The sequence below is a fragment of the Oncorhynchus nerka genome, linkage group LG9b (genome assembly GCF_034236695.1).
Source record: "Oncorhynchus nerka isolate Pitt River linkage group LG9b, Oner_Uvic_2.0, whole genome shotgun sequence".
NCBI lineage: Eukaryota > Metazoa > Chordata > Actinopteri > Salmoniformes > Salmonidae > Oncorhynchus > Oncorhynchus nerka.
In genome coordinates this window covers 29,021,873-29,046,643 of record NC_088424.1, presented here as the reverse complement: position 1 = coordinate 29,046,643, position 24,771 = coordinate 29,021,873, and the positions used below count along the sequence as shown (strand labels likewise).

At 43.6% G+C, this 24,771-nt stretch overlaps 1 protein-coding gene across 2 annotated transcripts in view; it reads right to left on the bottom strand.

The window, feature by feature from the left end:
* Positions 1 to 24,771, bottom strand: part of agap3 (ArfGAP with GTPase domain, ankyrin repeat and PH domain 3) — a 320,528-nt gene that overhangs the window by 89,086 nt on the left and 206,671 nt on the right. For both annotated transcript variants that reach the window (XM_029642909.2, XM_029642908.2), the window contains exons 4-8: positions 21,525 to 21,610; positions 13,862 to 14,003; positions 13,169 to 13,303; positions 7,841 to 7,968; positions 3,800 to 3,955 (exon numbers count right to left, since the gene is read on the bottom strand). In XM_029642909.2, the coding sequence (XP_029498769.1) occupies positions 3,800 to 3,955; positions 7,841 to 7,968; positions 13,169 to 13,303; positions 13,862 to 14,003; positions 21,525 to 21,610 (647 nt within the window). The remainder of the gene's footprint in view (positions 1 to 3,799; positions 3,956 to 7,840; positions 7,969 to 13,168; positions 13,304 to 13,861; positions 14,004 to 21,524; positions 21,611 to 24,771) is intronic.

Here is a 24,771-nt window from a genome sequence, read left to right as displayed (position 1 = left end):
AAGAGAGAAGTGATGTCATGTAAGAGGGAAGTGATGTCATGTAAGAGGGAAGTGATGTCATGTAAGAGGAAGTGTCCTTTGAGTGGTTGAATCATAATTCCAAGCGTGACTTAACTGTACACAGACTGTTTGTATGGGTGGAAAGTTTGAAGTACGGAGGTGGGGTATAAGGACGGGGGGGCATTTCCAGCAGAAAAGAGTCCCTACATTCTGTCACACTCCAGAGTGTGTGAATATGACTGTTTTTCACTTTGAGCATGAACTGACTCCCAAACGTCCAACGTTACTTGTTGTCTTGTCACAAAGCTGTATGGTTTCCATAGTGCATCATGCATTACCCAGGATGCATTACCCAGGATGCAAAGGGGACACTAGGGTTAAGCAGCAAAAACGATTTTAACGCTCTAATCCCTAGGCATTACTCCTCCCTATTGGGAATGACAGGCCAGAGGGACAACTCATTTAGGGGTGCAATGCGGTTTGATTTTTGATACCACAGAGCTCTTCTAATGCGGATAGAGTTAGAAAGCCCTTTTTGATGAAGAAAGGTTGGGAACAGTAGCAGAAATCTGCAAATATCGAAAAGAAAAAACATTCCAGAGCGTCTTTTTATTTTTTTCCTTAAAGGTGTATATCCAGTAAAACGTACAAAAGTAATGAAAGGAACTAAAAACATGTCAACAAAATGGCTGACAATTATACATGAGAGTTGATGGCTATGAGGTTTAGATGTGACAAAATGGGGGGTGGGGTGGTGGAGTATGCAAAAAGGTACTCTTCAATTCGTCATGACAATGTTTATGAAAATAAAGAACAAAAATGCCTCAAACCTATTGATATGGTTACTAAACCATGGAAGCACTAGGAAAGGATTTCTGTGTACTCAGCTGACACCTAGTGGCCATTACTAGTCATGACAGAAGTGGGTTGAGGGTGATGACTATGGCTGGTTTGACTGAACTGACTGGTGGTGAAAATACATGGTGGATAAACCAACATCTTTCTGAGTAAAGCTTTTAGGACCTTTGAGAAATAAAATCACCCTAAAACTATTATGAAAAGCTCCAATAGAGGCAGAGTCACCTGTCAGTTTGCAATGCACTATAAAGCAAAATGTCCAAATGTTTTCAAGGTAGCCTATTTCAGCAAATTAAAATATTAAAATGGTGCCCAGTGCCCCAAAAATATATAGTTAGTAACTTAAATCAATGATATTCATATTTGTAATAAAAAAAAAATGTGTTGCTTTTGAGATGACGCCAAAGCCCTTCAGATATCCCAAATACTGATTAGACAAATCAAATCAAATTGTATTGGTCACATACACATGGTTAGCAGATGTTATTGCGAGTGTAGCGAAATGCTTATGACATATACTAACCATTTGCATGTGACCAATCCAATTTTATTTTACTTGTATAATCAGTATGGGGATATCTGAAGTACTTTTGAATTTATCCCAAAAGCTACAAAATGTGGACAGACAGCATGGCATCATCAGATTGTGCACTGGGATACAGAGAAGTTTAAGTCGTCACTGTGGTATTCTACCTTTTCGCTCAGTGACCTTTGACTAGCGATGGAGAAGAGTAATAAATTGTGCTTTATAATGTATCATAGAGCTATGATCATATTACATAAATCTCCAAAGTGAAATAAACCAAAGTGAAATATTTTGGGAAAAGGTGCAAAACTGTGAATACAAGTGGTTTCATGAATATGACCGCAAAGTTAGCCACAGTGTTGTTTCTAATTGGTTTGGGTGCTTTTGAAAGGTCTATCTTGTCAAAATGCCCACAAAAAGAAAAGGATTGTGAAATCAAAAGGGTTGAGAGAGAAATAGACACTATTGTGTCGTAAAACCTATTAAAATAACCCATGATGTTAAGGCTTTGTCTCTATCTTGACCACAACTCCCCAACTGAATAAAAAACGGTTAGGGATCACAGTTACCCACTACTATGATTAGAAGAGGTGGCATTGCAGGTTTCATAATACTGTCTTTGTAACTATGTGTGGCCAGAGAGAGATGTTCAGGACTACTGTATTGTGTACGGCGTGTAAATAATTCTGTGTCCTCAAGCGGTCCTCTGAACTGAGATCGATGAAAAAGCAAGGTGAAAAGGTGTAGTCTTAAAGTGAATGCTTGGTAAACAAAACTATTTAGGTTTTTCTCTTGTATTGGAAAAATGGCAATGTCTTCCTTGCTCTTGAAGTGTCATTTGGGATACGGTGAGTCGTCGACCCCCCTCCCCCTCGACCTCTCTTCCGCCCCTCCCTGGCACTCCCCCCCTCCCACTTGCTGCTCCTCAGAAGGTCATGAGCTGAAACTCCCGCTCTGCCTGCCATTCGGGCACCCACACGGGATAGGTGGCGTGCTTGGGCATCTCCATGACGCAGACGGGCAGAGGCTCATTTCTCTGGTGGACAGGGTTAGTCACTACCTAGCAGGGGGAGGGAGAAGACAAGGGGCGCTACTAACTGACACACAGCCTGCTCTGCTGCCCAGAGCCTGGAGCCCAGCGGTGGCTACCACAGTAGCTGGGGTAGGGGGAGATGGGAGATGGGAGAGGTTAGAGTGAGGGAGGATGTGGGAAGGCTGGGGTCAGGGTTGAGCTTGGTTAGAGAAAGGGACAGGGCTGGGGTTAGGGGAGAAGGTAGAGATATGAGAAAGTGGGGGAAGAGATGAGCGTAGATTGAAGCAGGAGAGGGCTAAGGTTAGGGGAGAAGGGAGAGGTAGAGGTAAGAGAAAGGGGAGCTGGGGAAGGGATGAACGTAGATTGGAGCAGGAGGGGGCTAAGGTTAGGGGAGAAGGGAGAGGTAGAGGTAAAAGAAAAGGAGACTGTGAAAAGTACAGTGGTTAGTGCAAGGTCTCAAAGGTAAGGAAGGTTAGAGCTGTGCCACAAGATTGAATACGGTAAATTTGGGTTGGGTTAAAGCTAGAGTAAGGATAAAAGTTTAAGTAGGGCTATCATAAGTATAGGTAATGGGAGCAGGGCAAGCTGTGGTAAGTACACTGGTAGTGGTCAAATGGCAAAAGTCAGAGATGGAATAACTAGGGTAGGGATACCTACAGTAAGGTAGGGGTGGAGGGGGGAGAGAGGGAGAGCATGCATTATCTGACTCTGTACTGATTGAAAGGGTTATGTTCCTGACTTTTAGTTCAGTTTAGTGTGGCCGGGTAAGGGGACTGGCATTGCTGGCTTTAGTGAGGTGTAGCCTTGCCTCACCCCTTCTCTCCCCCAATAGGGAGTCACTGCAAAGAAAGGATCTAGTAAAAATAAGAGGGGGAGGGAGGGAGGGAGGGAGGGAGGGAGGGAGGGAGGGAGGGAGGCCAAAGATTGAGACAGTGAGGCCAGGAGGAGGGTATAAGTGAAAGATGAGTAATTAATGCGCTCATTTACTTCCAATTGGAAAGTAAAGAAAAATGTCACCAACGTAAAAAAAAAAAGGTTTAAAAAAGCTGAGATATTTCTCCACAGTGCTTATAGCTTTGATATTTGCTTTAAAATAAGACATTTAAAAAATTAATTAAGCTTTTTTTTTCATAGTATGGGTTCAAAATACAACCCAAGTTGTAACCAACAACCATATTGTTATTATATTTTGTCCCCATTACCCATTTTAGTTGCTTGTATAAAGAATAAAGCCAGGAAGGCTTTTTGTGCCTGTATCTGAAACAGCCAGAAAGGGTAGCTTTGTCTTTGTCTCCATCTAGTGGACAGTATGTGTGTGTGCAGTACTGTGCCCTCTAGTAATGTGAGTGGGTGTTGCTCTGCATCAGCTGCCGCATACTTACAGTGAAGATGTTGGAGCGGCGCTTGGACTGCTTGCGGATGGGTGTGGGCGTGTTGGAGGCAGCAATGGTCTCGATACGCATCTCCCTCTGGCTAATGCTGGGAGTGGAGGGCACAGAGGAGGAGTAGTCGCTGAACACACCCCCGCCGTTTGCCGACTGGAGGAGGGAGGGAAGAGAGACCAAGATGGAAAGAGAAAGAGGGAGAAAAAGACAGAGAGAACAGACTGGTCAGTTACAGGCAGGATCTGGGAAAGCGAAAACACCATAGATACTATAGTTTACGTAGGCTCCTGTATGCCCTATGTCTTCAGTAGTGTCCAGCCTATCCACATCTTCAGTAGTGTCCAGCCTGTCTATCTTCAGTAGTGTCCAGCCTATCCACATCTTCAGTAGTGTCCAGCCTATCCACATCTTCAGTAGTGTCCAGCCTATCCACATCTTCAGTAGTGTCCAGCCTATCCACATCTTCAGTAGTGTCCAGCCTATCCATATCTTCAGTAGTGTCCAGCCTATCCACATCTTCAGTAGTGTCCAGCCTATCCACATCTTCAGTAGTGTCCAGCCTATCCACATCTTCAGTAGTGTCCAGCCTATCCACATCTTCAGTAGTGTCCAGCCTATCCATATCTTCAGTAGTGTCCAGCCTGTCTATCTTCAGTAGTGTCCAGCCTATCCACATCTTCAGTAGTGTCCAGCCTATCCACATCTTCAGTAGTGTCCAGCCTATCCACATCTTCAGTAGTGTCCAGCCTATCCACATCTTCAGTATTGTCCAGCCTATCCACATCTTCAGTAGTGTCCAGCCTATCCATATCTTCAGTAGTGTCCAGCCTATCCATATCTTCAGTAGTGTCCAGCCTGTCTATCTTCAGTAGTGTCCAGCCTATCCACATCTTCAGTATCCAGCCTATCCACATCTTCAGTAGTGTCCAGCCTATCCACATCTTCAGTAGTGTCCAGCCTATCCACATCTTCAGTAGTGTCCAGCCTATCCACATATTCAGTAGTGTCCAGCCTATCCATATCTTCAGTAGTGTCCAGCCTGTCTATCTTCAGTAGTGTCCAGCCTATCCACATCTTCAGTAGTGTCCAGCCTATCCACATCTTCAGTACTGTCCAGCCTATCCACATCTTCAGTAGTGTCCAGCCTATCCACATCTTCAGTATTGTCCAGCCTATCCACATCTTCAGTAGTGTCCAGCCTATCCATATCTTCAGTAGTGTCCAGCCTGTCTATCTTCAGTAGTGTCCAGCCTATCCACATCTTCAGTAGTGTCCAGCCTATCCACATCTTCAGTAGTGTCCAGCCTATCCACATCTTCAGTAGTGTCCAGCCTATCCACATCTTCAGTAGTGTCCAGCCTATCCACATCTTCAGTAGTGTCCAGCCTATCCACATCTTCAGTAGTGTCCAGCCTGTCTATCTTCAGTAGTGTCCAGCCTATCCACATCTTCAGTAGTGTCCAGCCTATCCACATCTTCAGTAGTGTCCAGCCTATCCACATCTTCAGTAGTGTCCAGCCTATCCACATCTTCAGTATTGTCCAGCCTATCCACATCTTCAGTAGTGTCCAGCCTATCCACATCTTCAGTAGTGTCCAGCCTATCCACATCTTCAGTAGTGTCCAGCCTATCCACATCTTCAGTAGTGTCCAGCCTGTCTATCTTCAGTAGTGTCCAGCCTATCCACATCTTCAGTAGTGTCCAGCCTATCCACATCTTCAGTAGTGTCCAGCCTATCCACATCTTCAGTAGTGTCCAGCCTATCCACATCTTCAGTAGTGTCCAGCCTATCCACATCTTCAGTAGTGTCCAGCCTATCCACATCTTCAGTAGTGTCCAGCCTATCCACATCTTCAGTAGTGTCCAGCCTATCTATATCTTCAGTAGTGTCCAGCCTATCCACATCTTCAGTAGTGTCCAGCCTATCTATATCTTCAGTAGTGTCCAGCCTATCTATATCTTCAGTAGTGTCCAGCCCATCTATATCTTCAGTAGTGTACAGCCCATCTATATCTTCAGTAGTGTCCAGCCCATCTATATCTTCAGTAGTGTACAGCCCATCTATATCTTCAGTAGTGTCCAGCCCATCTAAATCTTCAGTAGTGTCCAGCCCATCTAAATCTTCAGTAGTGTCCAGCCCATTTAAATCTTCAGTAGTGCCCAGCCTACAGTGCCTTGCGAAAGTATTCGGCCCCCTTGAACTTTTGCCACATTTCAGGCTTCAAACATAAAGATATAAAACTGTATTTTTTTGTGAAGAATCAACAAGTGGGACACAATCATGAAGTGGAACGACATTTATTGGATATTTCAAACTCTTTTCAGCCCCCTTAAGTTAATACTTTGTAGCTCCACCTTTTTCTGCGATTACAGCTGTAAGTCGCTTGGGGTATGTCTCTATCAGTTTTGCACATCGAGAGACTGACATTTTTTCCCATTCCTCCTTGCAAAACAGCTCGAGCTCAGTGAGGTTGGATGGAGAGCATTTGTGAACAGCAGTTTTCAGTTCTTTCCACAGATTCTCGATTGGATTCAGGTCTGGACTTTGACTTGGCCATTCTAACACCTGGATATGTTTATTTTTGAACCATTCCATTGTAGATTTTGCTTTATGTTTTGGATCATTGTCTTGTTGGAAGACAAATCTCCGTCCCAGTCTCAGCTCTTTTGCAGACTCCATCAGGTTTTCTTCCAGAATGGTCCTGTATTTGGCTCCATCCATCTTCCCATCAATTTTAACCATCTTCCCTGTCCCTGCTGAAGAAAAGCAGGCCCAAACCATGATGCTGCCACCACCATGTTTGACAGTGGGGATGGTGTGTGTTCAGGGTGATGAGCTGTGTTGCTTTTACGCCAAACATAACGTTTTGCATTGTTGCCAAAAAGTTCAATTTTGGTTTCATCTGACCAGAGCACCTTCTTCCACATGTTTGGTGTGTCTCCCAGGTGGCTTGTGGCAAACTTTAAACAACACTTTTTATGGATATCTTTAAGAAATGGCTTTCTTCTTGCCACTCTTCCATAAAGGCCAGATTTGTGCAATATACGACTGATTGTTGTCCTATGGACAGAGTCTCCCACCTCAGCTGTAGATCTCTGCAGTTCATCCAGAGTGATCATGGGCCTCTTGGCTGCATCTCTAATCAGTCTTCTCCTTGTATGAGCTGAAAGTTTAGAGGGACGGTCAGGTCTTGGTAGATTTGCAGTGGTCTGATACTCCTTCCATTTCAATATTATCGCTTGCACAGTGCTCCTTGGGATGTTTAAAGCTTGGGAAATATTTTTGTATCCAAATCTGGCTTTAAACTTCTTCACAACAGTATCTCGGACCTGCCTGGTGTGTTCCTTGTTCTTCATGATGCTCTCTGCGCTTTTAACGGACCTCTGAGACTATCACAGTGCAGGTGCATTTATACGGAGACTTGATTACACACAGGTGGATTGTATTTATCATCATTAGACATTTAGGTCAACATTGGATCATTCAGAGATCCTCACCGAACTTCTGGAGAGAGTTTGCTGCACTGAAAGTAAAGGGGCTGAATAATTTTGCACGCCCAATTTTTCAGTTTTTGATTTGTTAAAAAAGTTTGAAATATCCAATAAATGTCGTTCCAATTCATGATTGTGTTCCACTTGTTGTTGATTCTTCACAAAAAAATACAGTTTTATATCTTTATGTTTGAAGCCTGAACTGTGGCAAAAGGTCGCAAAGTTCAAGGGGGCCAAATACTTTCGCAAGGCACTGTATATATGTCTTCAGTAGTGCACAGCTTATCTATATCTTTAGTGGTGTACAGCTTATCTATATCTTCAGTAGTGCACAGCATATCTTCAGTAGTGCCCAGCCCTATGTCTTTCTGCTAGTACCAATTTTAACAGAAGAAGCTCATTGTTTTTTTCTGACCACATAACCTGACCAGGAACAACTCAGGGACCTAGTAATAACCTACAACTAAAACTAGGTCCCTGAGTCAGGTCACGTGACCAGAAATACTCCTGGGTTTAGTTAGAAATATTCAGAATGTGTGCCCTCACCTGGTTAATATGCACAGAGGGGATGGATGCGTTGGGGACTGATGAGTGGCTGGGAGAGTTGGGCAGGGACTTGCACGGACCAATAGACAGCTGCTGCTTTTTCCTCAGAGCCACCACCTTCTGGGCAACTGGGTGGGAGAGAATGAGACACGGACAAACAACAGAGAGTTAGGAATCAACAACAAGAGGTCAATTGACGACTCTGTTATAAAGTACAATGACTTTCAGGATAGGTATAACTCAGGATAACTCCACAATGTCAACTCTAATATCAACAAGTCTACTGATATTAACAACCACTTCAGAACAATTATCTTTAACCAGGCACATATGTGGAGATGAACCTTAACTTATACAGTTCTCCAGAGATACAAAGCATCTCCATTTCCAAGGAATATACTGCTGCAGTATGTTTGGAGAAATTAGCCTGTCTACAGCTCAGGGAGATTTGTGTGATGTTAACCCAATGAGACTGTCTGCAACCCAGGGAGATCTGTGGTGTGATGTTAACCCAATGAGCCTGTCTTCAACCCAGGGAGATCTGTGGTGTGATGTTAACCCAATGAGCCTGTCTTCAACCCAGGGAGATCTGTGGTGTGATGTTAACCAAATGAGACTGTCTTCAACCCAGGGAGATCTGTGGTGTGATGTTAACCAAATGAGACTGTCTTCAACCCAGGGAGATCTGTGGTGTGATGTAAACCAAATTAGCCTGTCATGTGTAGTATAGAGGGACATGATTGGCCATGCAGACAGCGTAGCGTTCTCTATAGACTCCAGCAGGAAGGAGATTTGTGATTCTGTGAGACGTGAATGAGGGCCGAAGTAGAGAGATGAGCTTACATATGTCTGACAGCTGGGGGGTGTATCGCTCTTGATGGCTAAAGTAGAATGGGGAATGGAGAAGCCGCTCAAAACACTTACACGTCTTTTAATTACTTAAAAGGAAGCAATTAAAACAGTGCGGAACCAACAAGGCTCCTTGTGTTGACAAACAACGAAAGGGAAAAGTGAACACTGCGTTATGTACACAGTGTACAAAACATGAGGAACACCTTCCTAATATTGAGTTGTACCCCCTTTTGCCCTCAGAACAGTCTCAATTCATTGGGGCATGGACTCTACAAGGTGTCGAAGGTGTTCAACAGGGATGCTGGGACATGTTGACTCCAATGCTTCTCGCAGGGTAGCCTAGTGGTTAGAGCATTGGACTAGTAGCCAAACAAAGTTACAAGTTCAAATCCCCCAGCTGACAAGGTACAAATCTGTCGTTCTGCCCCTGAACAGGCAGTTAACCCACTGTTCCTAGGCCATCATTGAAAATAAGAATTTGTTCTTAACTGACTTGCCTAGTTAAATAAAGGTAAAATAAAATCAATAAATAAAAATAAACAGTTGGATCAAGTTGACTGGATGTCCTTTGGGCAGTGGACCATTCTTGATATACACGGGAAACTGTGTGTCCCTGGCACCTAGTACCATACCCCGTTCAAAAGGTACTTCAATATTTTGTCTTGCCCATTCACCCTCTGAAAAACACATATACATGTCTCGAGGCTTAAAAATCCTTCTTTAACCTGTCTCCTCCCCTTCATCTACACGGATTGAAGTGACATCAATAAGGGACCATAGCTTTCACCTGGATTCACCTGGTCAGTCTATGTCCTGGAAAGAGCAGGTAGACATAATGTTTTGTACACTCACTGTATTCATACGTTTGGTAAAGAGAGTGTTTGGAGAGTAAATGAGAGTTATTGTTAAAAAGATGTGCTGTACCTACACACTGAAGAAGGCTGTTAAGCCAGAATGTCTGTGTATGCTATCCTGATGTAGTAAAACAAATGTAAAATATTGAAAACTTAAGTAAGTTTTATGCAACATCTTTTTGAGTGTGGACCCATCATATTTGTTTTGCTAAATGTGCTGTGGTAACCAGGACAGTGTTGTTGTGTTCAGATTAAGATTGGCATGACCTTGGTAAATTCAGAGATGCTTTCTCCCTGAACCGAATCAAATCAAATCAAATTTGATTAGTCACATGCACCCAATACAACAGTTGTAGGTATACCTTACAGTGAAATGCTTATTTACGAGCCCCTAACCAGAGAAGTCTATGACTAGGGTGGCTGGAGTCTTTGACCATTTTTAGGGCCTTCCTCTGACACCGCCTGGTATAGAGGTCCTGGATGGCAGGAAGCTTGGCCCCGGTGATGAACTGGGCCATTCGCACTACCCTCTGTAGTGCCCTGCGGTCAGAGGCCGAGCAGTTGCCATACCAGGCAATGATGCAACCAGTCAGAATGCTCTCGATGGTGCAGCTGTAGAATCTTTAGAGGATCTGAGGACCCATGACAACTCTTTTCAGTCTCCTGAGGGGGAATAGGTTTTGTTGTGTCCTCTTCACGACTGTCTTGGTGTGCTTGGACCATGTTAGTTTGTTGGTGATGTGGACACCAAGGAACTTGAAGTACTCAACCTGCTCCACTGCAGCCCTATCAAATAGAATAGGGGCGTGCTCGGACCTCCTTTTCCTGTAGTCCTTTTCCTGTAGTCCACAATCATCTTGATCACGTTGTAGGAGAGGTTGTTGTCCTGGCACCACACTGCCAGGTCTCTGACCTCCATCAAGTCATTGTCGGTGATCAGTTGTAATATCGGCAAACATAATGATGGTGTTGGAGTCGTGCCTGGCTGTGCAGTCATGCGTGAACAGGGAGTACAGGAGGGGGCTGAGGACGCACCCCTGAGGGGCCCCTGTGTTGAGGATCAGCGTGGCAGATGTGTTGCTACCTACCCTTACCATTTGTGGGCAGCCCGTCAGGAAGTCCAGGATCCAGTTGCAGAGGGAGGTGTTTAGTCCCAAGGTCCTTATTGCTATGGTGTTGAATGCTGAGCTGTAGTCAATGAATAGCATTCTCACATAGCTGTTCCTTTTGTCCAGGAGGGAAAGGGCAGTGTGGAGTGCAATAGAGATTGTATCATCTGTGGATCTATTGGGGTGGTATGCAAATTTGAGTCGGTCTAGGGTTTCTGGGATAATGGTGTTGATGTGAGCCATGACCAGCCTTTCAAAGCACTTCATGGCTACAGACGTGAGTGCTATGGGTCGATAGTCATTTAGGCAGGTTACCTTAGTGTTCACGGGCACGGGCACTATGGTGGTATGCTTAAAACATGTTGGTATTACAGACTCGGACAGGGAGAGGTTGAAAATGTGAAGACAGTGAAGACACTTGCCAGTTGGTCAGCGCATTCTCGCAGTACACGTCCTGGTAATCCGTCTGGACCTGTGGCCTTGTGAATGTTGATCTGTTTTGTAGGTCTTACTCACATCGGCTGCGGAGAGCGTGATCACACAGTCTTCCGGAATAGCTAGTGCTCTCATGCATGTTTCAGTGTTATTTGCCTCGAAGCGAGCAAGGAAATAGTTTAGCTCGTCTAGCAAGCTCATGTCACTGGGCAGCTCTCGGCTGTGCTTCTCTTTGTAGTCTGTAATGGTTTGCAAGCCCTGCCACATCCGACGAGCGTCAGAGCCGGTGTAGTACGATTCGATCTTAGTCCTGTATTGACGCTTTGCCTGTTTGATGGTTCTTTGGAGGGAATAGCGGGATTTCTTATAAGCTTATAAGACCCGCTCCTTGAAAGCGGCAGCTCTAGCCTTTAGCTCAGTGCGGATGTTGCCTGTAATCCATGGCTTCTGGTTGGGGTATGTACATATGGTTACTGTGGGGACGATGTCATCGATGCACTTATTGATGAAGCCAATGACTGATGTGGTGTACTCCACAACGCCATCGGAGGAATCCCGGAACATATTCCAGTCTGGGCTAGCAAAACAGTCCTGTAGCTTAGCATCTGCTTGATCTGACCACTTTTTTATTGATGTAGTCACTGGTGCTTCCTGCTTTAAATGTAGCTTGTAAGCAGGAATCAGGAAGATAGAATTATGGTCAGATTTGCCAAATGGAGAGCGAGGGAGAGCTTTGTATGTGTCTCTGTGTGTGGAGTAAAGGTGGTCCAGAGTTTTTTCCCCTCTGGTTGCACATTTAACATGCTGATAGAAATTTGGTAAACCGGATTAAATTTTCCCTGCATTCAAGTCCCAGGTGAGCGTTTTCTTGTTTGCTTATGGCGGAATACAGCTCATTCAATGCTGTCTTAGTGCCAGCCTCTGACTGTGGTGGTATTTAAACAGCTACATCAGATAGGTAGATAGTGTGGTCTACAGCTTATCATGAGATACTCTAACTCAGGCGAGCAATAGCTCGAGACTTCCTTAGATATCGTGCACCAGCTGTTATTTACAAAAATACATAGTCAGCTGGACCTTGTCTTACCAGACACCACTGTTCTATCCTGCCGGTGCAGCGTATAACCAGCCAGCTGTATGTTCATAGTGTCGTCATTTAGCCATGACTCCATGAAGCATAAGATATTACAGTTTTGAATGTCTAGTTGGTAGTTTAACCTTCCGAGTAGGTCATCTATTTTATTCTCCAAAAGTTGCACGTTTGTTAGCAGAATGGAAGGAAGTAGGGGTTTATTCGATCACCTATGAATTCTCAGAAGGCAGCCCGCCCTCTGGCCCCTTTTTTCCGCCTCCTCTTCACGCAGCTCACAGGGATCTGGGCCTGTTCCCAAGAAAGCAGTATATCGTTCGCGTTCGGCTCGTCAGACTAACTAAAGGAAAAAAAGGATTCTACCAGTCCATGGTGAGTAATCGCAGTCCTGATGTCGACTTGTGATTTTCGGTCATAAGAGACGATAGCGGCAACATTATGTACAAAATAAATAAGTTACAAACAACGCAAAAAAATAAAAAAATAAACACAATTGGTTGGGGGCACCATTTTAGCGATTTGCAGCATGGGTAGAATCTTCTCTGAGAGTTGTATAATTTATTGACTAAGGTTCATCTTGGCTATTGGCACTGTGTTGACAGAGTCCAACATTATATATCCCTTACCAATTTCCTTCCCATGTCTTTTCCATTGACATTACATTGCCATTCAGTAGAGAGTATGAATGGCTAAATCATCTGCTAGGGAAGATTGGATACTGGATAGCAATAGAAACACGATGTGTGGACGTTGGCCTCTACAACGGTACACTGTAGACCAGCATTATGTACTCCTGATCGCAGGGATCCACATTTTTGTCCCAGCACTGACACACCCCATTCAGCTACTAAGTTAATCAAGGGATTGGATATTAGTTGATTCATTGAAATGGTTGCATTAATGCCAGTCCAGGACCAGAAATTAAGTACTCAGTGACATGATGGCCAAGCTACAGTACGTCCCCAGTGCCCAGTAACCCAGCCCTCACCATCCTGGAAGACTCGTTCCACATTGAGGCCATAGGTGGAGCAGGTCTCGTAGTAGGTGGAGCGCTTCAGATCGTTGGACAGCTTCCTCGCCCGCGAGTCATCGATCACTCTGGGGTTGGCAGCACTGATGGCATCTGGGGAGAGACAAAAAGCACCAACAAGACTGTAGTCACTTTGAATAATATACAGTAGGCTTTACATGTCCTTTTTCATTTGAGAAAATGTCATTTGGGGGATTCTGTATATGAAAATGAACACTAAGGGCTCAAGTCTATGCTAAAACTAAGGCCCAGAGTTGTTCCTGGTCAGGGCATGTAGTCAGGGTCAGAAAACTCCCAGCCCTATTTTAGGTCAGGTGATTTATGTAAGTTGTATAGTAACAACTGGCTACGGCTAAGCCACAAACTACCACTTTTGTCCCATGTCTATATTTGTATACTCATTGTGATTGGTCCCTTAAAATGTATAAAAGCCTCATTCTGTTTAACTTCTGTAAAAAGCCAGATGAAGACCAAAAGCCGAAACACGTTGGATAAACTTTTAGCTATAAAGAATCTTATGTATTTAATTTCATTGTCCTTGAAGTATTGCTGAATCTCCCCTCTCCTTCAGTATGGGACGAAACAAACAATCCAAACGATATCCATAGCTTAAGGGAATTGCCTGGTTAAATCAAGGTTCAAATGAAATACCTTGCGTCCCAACCAGGACCATGGGGACCTCTGCTGTGTTCCTGTAGCTGGACAGACGCAGGAAATAGTTGTAGACTGTCTGGAAACTGATCTCATCCTCCAGACTGAAGACAAACACCACAGCGTCTACCCATGCTGCAAACTGGAGGGGACACAGAGACCAAACACAAGAATAGGCTTGGGATGATTCAACACATAAAAAAGCACCAACATACAGTTGAAGTCAGAAGTTTACATACATCTTAGCCAAATACATTTAAACTCAGTTTTTCACAATTCCTGACATTTAATCCTAGTAAAAATTCCCTGTTTTAGGTCAGTTAGGATCACCACGTTATTTTAAGAATGTGAAATGTCAGAATAATAGTAGAGAGAAGGATTTATTTCAGCTTTTATTTCTTTCATCACATTCCCAGTGGGTCAGAAGTTTACATACACTCAAATAGTATTTGGTAGCATTGCCTTTAAATTGTTTAACTTGGGTCAAATGTTTTGGGTAGCCTTCCACAACCTTCCCACAATAAGTTGGGGGAATTTTGGCCCATTCCTCCAGACAGAGTTGGTGTAACGGAGTCAGGTTTGTAGGCCTCTTTTCTCACGCATGCTTTTTCAGTTCTGCCCACAAATGTTCTATAGGATTGAGGTCAGGGCTTTGTGATGGCCACTCCAATACCTTGACTTTGTTGTCCTTAAGCCATTTTCCCACAACTTTGGAAGTATGCTTGGGGTCATTGTCCACTTGGAAGACCCATTTGCGATCAAGCTTTAACTTCCTGACTGACTGATTGCTTCAATATATCCACATAATTTTGCTCCCTCAGGATGCCATCTATTTTGTGAAGTGCACCAGTCCCTCCTGCAGCAAAGCACCCCCACAACATTTATTTATTTATTTTATTTTACCTTTATTTAACCAGGCAAGTCAGTTAAGAACAAATTCTTATTTTCAATGACGGCCTAGGAACAGTGGGTTAACTGCCTGTTCAGGGGCAGAACGACAGATTTTGTACCTTGTCAGCTCAGGGGTTTGAACTTGCAACCTTGCGGTTACTAGTCCAACGCTCTAACCACTAGGCTACCCTGCCGCCCCCAACATGATGCTGCCACCCCCATGCTTCACGGTTGGGATGGTTTTCTTCGGCTTGCAAGCTTCCCCCCTTTTCCTCCAAACATAACGATGGTCATTATTTCCAAACAGTTCTATTTTTGTTTCATCAGACCAGAGGACATTTCTCAAAAAGTACGATCTTTGTCCCCATGTGCAGTTGCAAACCATAGTCTGGCTTTTTTTATGGCGGTTTTGAAGCAGTGGCTTCTTCCTTGCTGAGCGACCTTTCAGGTTATGTAAATATAGGACTCGTTTTACTGTGGATAGAGATACTTGTGTACCTGTTTCCTCCAGCATCTTCACAAGGTCCTTTGCTGTTGTTCTGGGATTGATTTGCACTTTTCGCACCAAAGTACGTTCATCTCTAGGAGACAGAACGCGTCTCCTTCCTGAGCGGTATGATGGCTGCGTGGTCCCATGGTGTTTATACTTGCGTACTATTGGTTGTACAGATGAACGTGGTACCTTCAGGCATTTGTAAATTGCTCCCAAGGATGAACCAGACTTGTGGAGGTAAAAAGAAAATAGTGAGGTCTTGGCTGATTTCTTTTGATTTCCCCATGATGTCAAGCAAAGAGGCACTGAGTTTGAAGGTAGGCCTTGAAATACATCCAATACACCTCCAATTGACTCAAATTATGTCACTTATCAGAAGCTTCTAAAGCCATGACATCATTTTCCTGAATTTTCCAAGCTGTTTAAAGGCACAGTCAACTTAGTTTAAGTAAACTTCTGACCCACTGGAATTGTGATACAGTGAAATAATCTGTCTGTAAACAATTGTTGGAAAAATGACTTGTGTCATGCACAAAGTAGATGTCCTAACCGACTATAGTTTGTTAACAAGACATATCTGGAGTGGTTGAAACACTAGTTTTAATGACTCCAACTTAAGTGTATGTAAACTTCCGAATTCAACTGTAGATACATATATACATGCATACAGAGAGAGAGACAGAGAGATATATATGAGAATATATATATATATATAGTGCATTTTTATTTAAATAAGTATTCAGACCCTTTGCTATGAGACTCGAAATTGAGCTCAGGTGCATCCTGTTTCCATTGACCGTCACTGAGATGTTTCTACAACTTGATTGGAGTCCACCTGTGGTAAATTCAATTGATTGGACAGGATTTGGAAAGGCACACGCCTGTCTATATATGGTCCCAGTTGACAGTGCGTGTCAGAGCAAAAAAAAAAAAAACATGAGGTGGAAGGAATTGTCTGTAGAGCGCCGAGACAGGATTGTGTCAAGGCACAGATCTGGGGGAAGTGTACCAAAAAAGAACACAGTGGCCTCCATCGTTATTAAATGGAAGAAGTTAAGACTCTTCCTAGAGCTGGCCGCCTGGCCAAACTGAGCACTCAGGGGAGAATGGCCTTGGTCACATAGGTGACCAAGAACATGATGGTCACTCTGACAGAGCTCCAGAGTTCCTCTGTGGAGATGGGATAACCTTCCAGAAGGACAACCTTCTCTGCAGCACTCCACCGATCAGGCTTTTATGGTAGAGTGGCCACATGGAAGCCATTCCTCAGTTACATGACAGCCCACTTGGAGTTTGCCAAAAGGCACCTAAAGTACTCAGACCATGAGAAACAAGATTCTCTGGTCTGATGAAACCAAGATTGAACTCTTTGGCCTGAATGCCAAGCATCACATCTGGAGGAAACCTGTCACCATCCCTTTGGTGAAGCAGGCTGGTGGCAGCATCATGCTGTGGGGATGTTTTTCAGCGGCAGGACTGGGTGACTAGTCAGGATCGAGGGAAAGATGATCGGAGTAAAGTACAGAGAGATCCATGATGAAAACCTGCTTCAGAGCGCTCAATAAATCTAGCCCTATTGAGATGTTCACATAAAAATGAGTTGCAATCAATTTCTTATGGTGAACCATAACTAGCTGAAAGAAAATTATATTATGAATCTCCTGATTAGGTTTTTGTATGAATAACCACCGCAATTTAACGACAACTTAATGAATAATTCCCTTTTCTTATTTTTACGGTGGTGGCTTCAGTTCCATATGTGTGCAGAAGATGGCAGTGTAGCAAAAGCCATTTAATGCAGAGCATATGTTATTGTGTTAACGCCTGTGTCGCCAGTTACAAGGGGGAATATCAATGTAATCTGAAATATAGCTATTACAAACCTGTATCACAGGTTATCGGAAGGTGGAACCTGCTTTCCCCTCCACCATTACACAAACCTAATCTATATACTGTATCTCTTAGTGCAGCACCAGGGAGAGAGGAGAGGAAGAGGTTTCCCTCAGGCAGCAGAATAAGGTCCTCATAATCACAATAGCTTCTGAGAAAGTGGTTAAGGAGGAAACAGAACCGTGCCCGAGCGCTAACAGTGTAACAAGCCCTTTTCTACCTCGCATCCACCTCCTTCCTCCATTCAGGCATTCAGCAGCGTTCACATCTATCGCTCCTGAGCCCCAGGGGAATGAATCAGACCTGCGTTCAAATACTATTTTAGTTCATTTAAAATACTGTATCTGTGCTTGATTGAGCTTACCTGTTGCAATGGAGCCAATAGAATAATCCCAATAGAGCAACCCCCGCCCACCTGGCACTCCAGACAGGTACCCAGCTAACAACAAATGTTCCCTGAAGAGTCTCATTAAGTCATTAACTAACATTTTCATAGGAATGTTCCCGTGATGTGCAAGGAATGTTTCAAAGAGACTTAATGTCAAATAGAATTGACCAGGAACTAGTAACCATTTTCTCAGAATTTAAGATATTAATGTTCTAGACACGTTTCAGTTTTCTGAGTGTTAGGAGAATATTCCATCAACGTCCCACCAAACATACACAGAACATGGTTGCCATGTTCTCAGAATATAAGCTATTAATGTTCAAGGCACATTTCATGGGAACGTTGCAGGAACATTTCTGTGCATTGTCAGGATGTCGCCTGATAGTCCCAAAGAAACGTTACAAAAAAAACAACAAAAAAAACAGAACATTAGACATCCCGCCTTGTTACTGTTGCCAAGCCAATCAAGGCCCTGATTGGTGAACCACTGATCCATTCATAACTCTGTCAGTTGGCAAGGTTAGGGATACTCACACACACTGCTTTTAACAGTGTTCTCAACTTACATATTTGACACACTTTGACGTATACTGAACAAAAATATAAATGCAACATGTAAAGTGTTGGTCCCATGTTTCTTGAGCTGAAATAAAAAAATGCCAGAAATGTTCCATTTTCACAAAAATCTTATTTCTCTCAAATTGTGTGCCCAAATTTGTTACATCCCTGTTAGTGAGCATTTCTCCCTTGCCAAGAGAATCCATCCACCTGACAGGTGTGGCATATCAAGATGCTGATTAAACAGCATGATCAATACACAGGTGCACCTTGTGCTGGGGACAATAAAAGGCCCCTCTAAAATGTGCAGTTGTGTCACATAACACAATGCCACAGATGTCTCAAGTTTTGAGGGAGCGGGCAATTGGCATGCTGACTGCAGGAATGTCCAACAAAGCTGTTGCCAGAGAATATAATGTTCATGTATCTACCATATGCCGCCTACAACGACTCACAACCCCAGACCACGTGTAGCCACACCAGCTCAGGACTTCCACATCCAGCTTCTTCACCTGCAGGGTCGTCCGGGGGGCAGAGGGTGCTGAGGAGTATATCTGTCTGTAATAAAGCCCTTTTGTGGGGGAAAACTCATTCTGATTGGCCCACCCATGGATGCACCCCTGCCCAGTCATGTGAAATCCATAGAATAGGGCATAATTGACTTATTTCAATTGACTGATTTCCTTCTATGAACTGTAACTCAGTAAAATCGCTGAAATTGTTGCATGTTGCATTTATATTTTTGTTCAGAGTAGATGATTAAATTGTGCATTTTCATTTATACAGTAATTATTCAACATGTCCTCACTTGGGATTGGAATAGAAGCATATCTGTGTCAGGTATCGGTTAATCTGACTATTCTCATGATCGATTTGATTGACTTATTTTTTTGACTTATATTTTTAACAGAGCTGAGATGAACTTCAAAGTGCATTCACCTGATCGAAGTTGTTTCATCTACATAAGTGCCTAGGGGCGCAACTGTGGTTTTCGAAGTGGGGGGGACATAACTATTTTTTATATATTTTTATTTATCCAGTCGTATAAACACTCCAAAGAGCCTACCTGACCACTCGGAGGCGTCCGCATGGTCCTAAAGCACACCCTGCCTTGTTTTGCATCACATTCCAATTATAAAACTGGGGGGGACAAAAATGCATTTTCAGAACGTGAGTCCCCAGTGAAAGTTGCACCCCTGTAGATGCCTATAGAAGATGGATTAGGGTTTCTTCTGGACAGGGCCTAACTATATTGGACTAATAAGCACATGCCCTAGATATATCCCTTATTAGGACAATGGTTAGAGCGTTTGAAATTGGTGCTGGTGGCCTGGGTTCCCCCGCTAGGGGAGTCACCCTACTTTCACATTCATAGCAATAAACAGTATGTTAATGTCATTATTTGTCAACAGTTACAACACACCTACCTGATCTAATTAAAATGAGTTTGTCAATGACGTGGTGTAGATTCAAAAAATACAATAAAGTTCTCTTTGTGATGCTCAGCTATATAGAAGTAGCTCTTTACACTCGTATCCGTCTACGGGTTGAAAATGGCGGATTTGGGCACTGATAAACACCTAAATTGGATCGCAGTGGCTGTACAGTAACATACTACACATGACGTCAGAGCTCTGCACTTCAGTGCGCTGTATGGGTTTTGACTGACAGATGTTCTGAACTTCAGCATCTCGCGCGACAAGAAGTTGCCCCCATTCCTCCTGCTAACTGAGCAACTATTGAGAATTCTGGGTTGTCTGAGTGAAAGAAATTGTAGAGGAATCTATGTATTTTGAAAGACAAGACGAATTAGTACAATTTATGGCAAATAATAATGCAGGCACTTTGTTTGTGTGTGTCTGAAAGTTGCCATTTATGTTTGTAACTGGTTTGGAAAAAAAAATGAAATGAAGGAAAAAATATTATACAAAAATGAAAGACGAGACGTTGAGGATTATAATAAATACTGATTTGATGTACACACACACTCACTATTTACGCTGCTGCTACTCTATTTATCATACAATGAGTGTACAAAACAGTCCATGACATAGACTGACCAGGTGAATGCTATGATCTCTTATTGATGTCAATTGCTAAATCCACTTCAATCAGTGTAGATGAAGGGGAGGAGACAGGTTAAATAATGATTTTTAAGCCTTGAGACACAGATTGTGTCTGTGTGCCATTCAGAGTGTGAGAGGGCAAGACAAAAGATTTAAGTGCCTTTGAACGGGGTATGGTAGTAGGTGCAGGCACACCAGTTTGAGTGTGTCAAGCACTGCAACGCTGCTTGGTTTTTCTTCACACTCAAGATGTATCAAGAATGGTGTATCAAGAATGGTCCACCACCCAAATGACATCCAGCCAACTTGACACAACTGTGGGAAGCATTGGAGTCAACAGGGGCCAGAATCCCTGTGGATGCTTGACACCTTGTAGAGTCCAGGCCCTGACGAATTGAGGCTGTTTGGGGGCAAAAGGGATGCAACTCAATATTAGGAAGCTGTTCCTAACGTTTTGTACAATTAGTGTATATCCTGATGATAGTCACCTTACCCCTATACATACCTATTTTGATCGCTCCATATTCCCTGCACATTGTAAATATGGTATTGGAACTGGCCCAGTACATAGCTTCTTACATCGTGTTTTTCTTATTTCTGTTTCTCAAGTGCTTTTGATCTACCTAATGTTATTTTTAGTGCTACAGTGATACTGATTACTGCCAGTGGCAATCCGTCATTCAGGGTAGGTAGGTGGGGCAGAGCCCAATGGGGGGTTTGCCTGTTTTGCTTGTTATTTGGTGATTAATACGTGTCACATATCAGTTTGCAAACAGTGTAAAAAATAAAATAATAATTGAGTTAATAAAGCCGCATACATGGTCTCTTTGTTGCTTTCTTGAGGAAGGCGGCTCCAAAATGCAGGTGTTTCAGCCTAGCTCATTGCTTTCTGTGGTGGGGCAAGCCAGCAGAAAATATGGAGCGTTGTGCTGTGATTGGCTCAGTGTTCTGTGACTCATGGGGACACTACGTCACCTCCAAGTCTTATGGGTAGAGCTCAATAATTTTTACCCCTTGGGTGCTGCATCGATTTACATTAGAAGTGCCCATCCAAGAAGGCTCAAGGTCATTGGCCACAGAATGACATCAAATCACGTTATATCTGCAGTAGCTTTGATTGGACTTTCAAAATCGTAGCTAGCAAACTAGCAGTCATCATTATGACTCATGTCGACAATCTACTGGCAAATCCTTTTCAATCCTTGTCATATGAAGAGAAATGAGAGATAAAACGACTCAGTGCTCATCAGCCATTAGACATGAACATTACACATCAAGTCAGAAATTATCATTATCTTTCAGACTTTAAGAGGTGTTAATTGGCTGTGCTGAGGGATGCAGACAGGTAGGATTATAAAGCAAGCAGAGCGTAGGTACCTGCAGCTCCGGGGGGCCTCCCTCATCTCTGATCAGCAGCAGGTAGCTCTGTCCATCAACCACCATCTCCTTCTTGAACCGACCACCTGAAAAAGAGAAGAGACATGTCACAGTGAGTTTATAGGGTGGTGCCTGATCAGGAAAAGACTTAGAGATCGTCATTATTAATACAGCCAATGTGAACCAATTTACCGCTTTACCCTGCCTATCAAAGGGCTTGGCAAAGGGATGGAAGAGGGCATAAACTCAGGCCTAAAAAGGTGTAAAGCACTGACATGATATTCTATCTACTACTTGTCAATGAAAACGTGTTTGGTTAAGCTACAGCTAAATCACCAAAATTCAACATTAACAACAATATTTTTCACAAACACACACCAGTAGGCCCAAGGCATGAGTCAGACTTTCCCATTTTCATACATCACATTCACATATAGATGACATTCCATTCTGATAAAGTTTTGATGAAAGTTTGGAGACATCCATCCGGCTTGTGATAGGCTGCAGTTCGATTTGACCTTGCTGTCTCAATGAGAAATCAGAAACTTGAGGAGAAAACGGGGTCTCTATGGAGTCAATTACCAGGGAGGGAAATGGCCATTTAGCATATGTAATCCACAAACAACCCCTGAGAGATCCTGTTCCACTACACTATCCTGCCCCCCCCCCCCCCCCCCAAATTCACTTCACAATCACCAGCTAGCCTGGAGATCAGTTTCCATCACTTGCAAAACTACACAAGCTATAAGTTGGCATGCTTGAGTATTAACAGTCATAGATTCAGATTCTGTATGGAAGTGATAAGGCATGGAGAATGGATGTAGCCTGGAGCCTGCGATAAAGAGGGAAGGAGGGGATGGAAGATAAAAGGGAAAAAAAAGAGAGAAGTCTTAATCTAAAGTTGCTGTAGTTCATGACCACAGGATAGTGGAGACTAGAGAAGCTATACAGTAGAATGGAAACAACTATAGTGAGCCTGGACTTTTCCCCCGTCATCTTTTTGAATGCATGTTCATATTCTTTGCCACGGGCAAGGTTGGCTACAGATAAAATACAAACCGATGGGAATGCCTCATACTAAATTGGATTTTGCATATCATTGGAATGGTTTGAGATCTGGTGGAGATTAAAAATATTCAAATGAGAGTTGGGGAGCTAGGCAAGAAACGCGTCCCAGGAAAATAAAACATTGGTTTTCGAATGCAGAACATCTGCTTCAAGCTATCTCAAACAATATTGAATAATTTACGATTCCATGAAAGTTGTAAGAGTGGGCATAATAAAGTACACTATATATACAAAAGTATGTGGACATCCATAGAAATTTGTGGATTTGGCTATTTCAGCCACACCTGTTGCTGACAGATGTACACAGCCATGCAATTGTGCACGCATCCATGCAATCTCCATAGACAAACATTGCCAGTAGAATGGCCTTACTGAAGAGCTTAGTGACTTTCAACGTGGCACCAACAAGTCAGTTCCTCAAACTTCTGCCCTGCTAGAGCTGCCCCGGTCAACTGTAAGTGCTGTTATTGTGAAGTGGAAACATCTAGGAGCAACAACGGCTCAGCCGTGAAGTGTTAGGCCACACAAGCTCACAGAACGAGCCCACCGGGTGCTGAAGTGCGAACAAATCATCTGTTCTCAGTTGCAACACTCACTACCGAGGTCCATACTGCCTCTGCAAGCAACGTCAGCACAAGAACTGTTCGTCAGGAGCTTCATGAAATGGGTTTCCATGGCCGAGCAGCCGCACATAAGCCTAAGATCACCATGCGCAATAATAAGTGCCGGCTGGAGTGGTATAAAGCTCGCCACCATTGGACTCTGGAGCAGCGGAAACGCGTTCTCTGGAGTGATGAATCACGCTTCACCATCTGGCAGTCCAACAAATTAATCTGGGTTTGGCTGATGCCAGGAGAACACTACCTGCCCAAATGCCTAGTGCCAACTGTAAAGTTTGGTGGAGCAGGAATAATGGTCTGGGGCTGTTTTTCATGGTTCGGGCTAGGCCCCTTAGTTCCAGTGAAGGGAAATCTTAATTAATGCATTGTAAACAATTCTGTGCTTTCAACTTTGTGACAACAGTTTGGGGAAGGCCCTTTCCTGTTTCAGCATGACAATGCCCCCATGCACAAAGTGAAGTCCATACAGAAATGGTTTGTCGAGATCGGTGTGGAAGAACTTGACTGGCTTGCACAGAGCCCTCACCTCAACCCCATCAAATACCTTTGGGATGAATTGGAATGTCGACTGTGAGCCAGGCCTATTCGCCAAAAATCAATGCCTGACCTCACTAATTCTCTTGTGGCTGTATTGAAGCAAGTCCCCGCAGAATGTTCCAACATCTAGTGAAAAGCCTTCCCAGAAGTGTGGAGACTATTATAGCAGCAAATGGGGGACCAACTCCGTCAACTTACCATCATTACGACCAGGAATACGACTTTCCCGAAGCGGATCCTCTGTTTGGTCTACCACCCAGGACAATGGATCAGATCCCAACCGGCGACGCAAAACAACAGCGCCGCAGGAGGGGCAGAAGAAGGGGTCTTCTGGTCAGGCTCTGTAGACGGGCACATCGCTCACCGCTCCCGGGTTTACGACTCACCAACGTGCAGTCTCTTGACAACTAAGTAGACGAAATCAGAGCAAGGGTTGCCTTCCAGAGAGACATCAGAGATTGTAACGTTCTTTGTTTCACGGAAACGTGGCTCACCCGAGACACGCTATCAGAGTCGGTACAGCCACCTGGTTTCTTTACGCATCGCGTCGACAGAAACAAACATCTCTCTGGTAAGAAGAAGGGCGTATGTATGAGACGTGGTGTGATCATAACAACATACAGGAACTAAAGTAATTTTGCTCACCTGACCTAGAATTCCTTACAATCAAATGTCGACCGCATTATCTACCAAGAGAATTCTCTTCAATTATAATCACAGCCGTATATATCTTCATTGGACTCTATGTAAACTGGAAACCACATATCCTGAGGCTGTGTTCATTGTAGCTGGGAATTTTAACAAGGCTAATCTAAAGACAAGACTCCCTAAATTTGATCAGCTTATCGAATGCGCCACCCGTGCGGAAAAAATCCTGGACCATTGTTATTCTAACTTCCGCAACGCATACAAAGCCTTGCCCCGCCCTCCTTTCGGAAAATCTGACCACGACTCCATTTTGTTGCTCCCAGCCTATAGACAGAAACTAAAACAGGAAATGCCCATGCTCAGGTCTGTTCAAC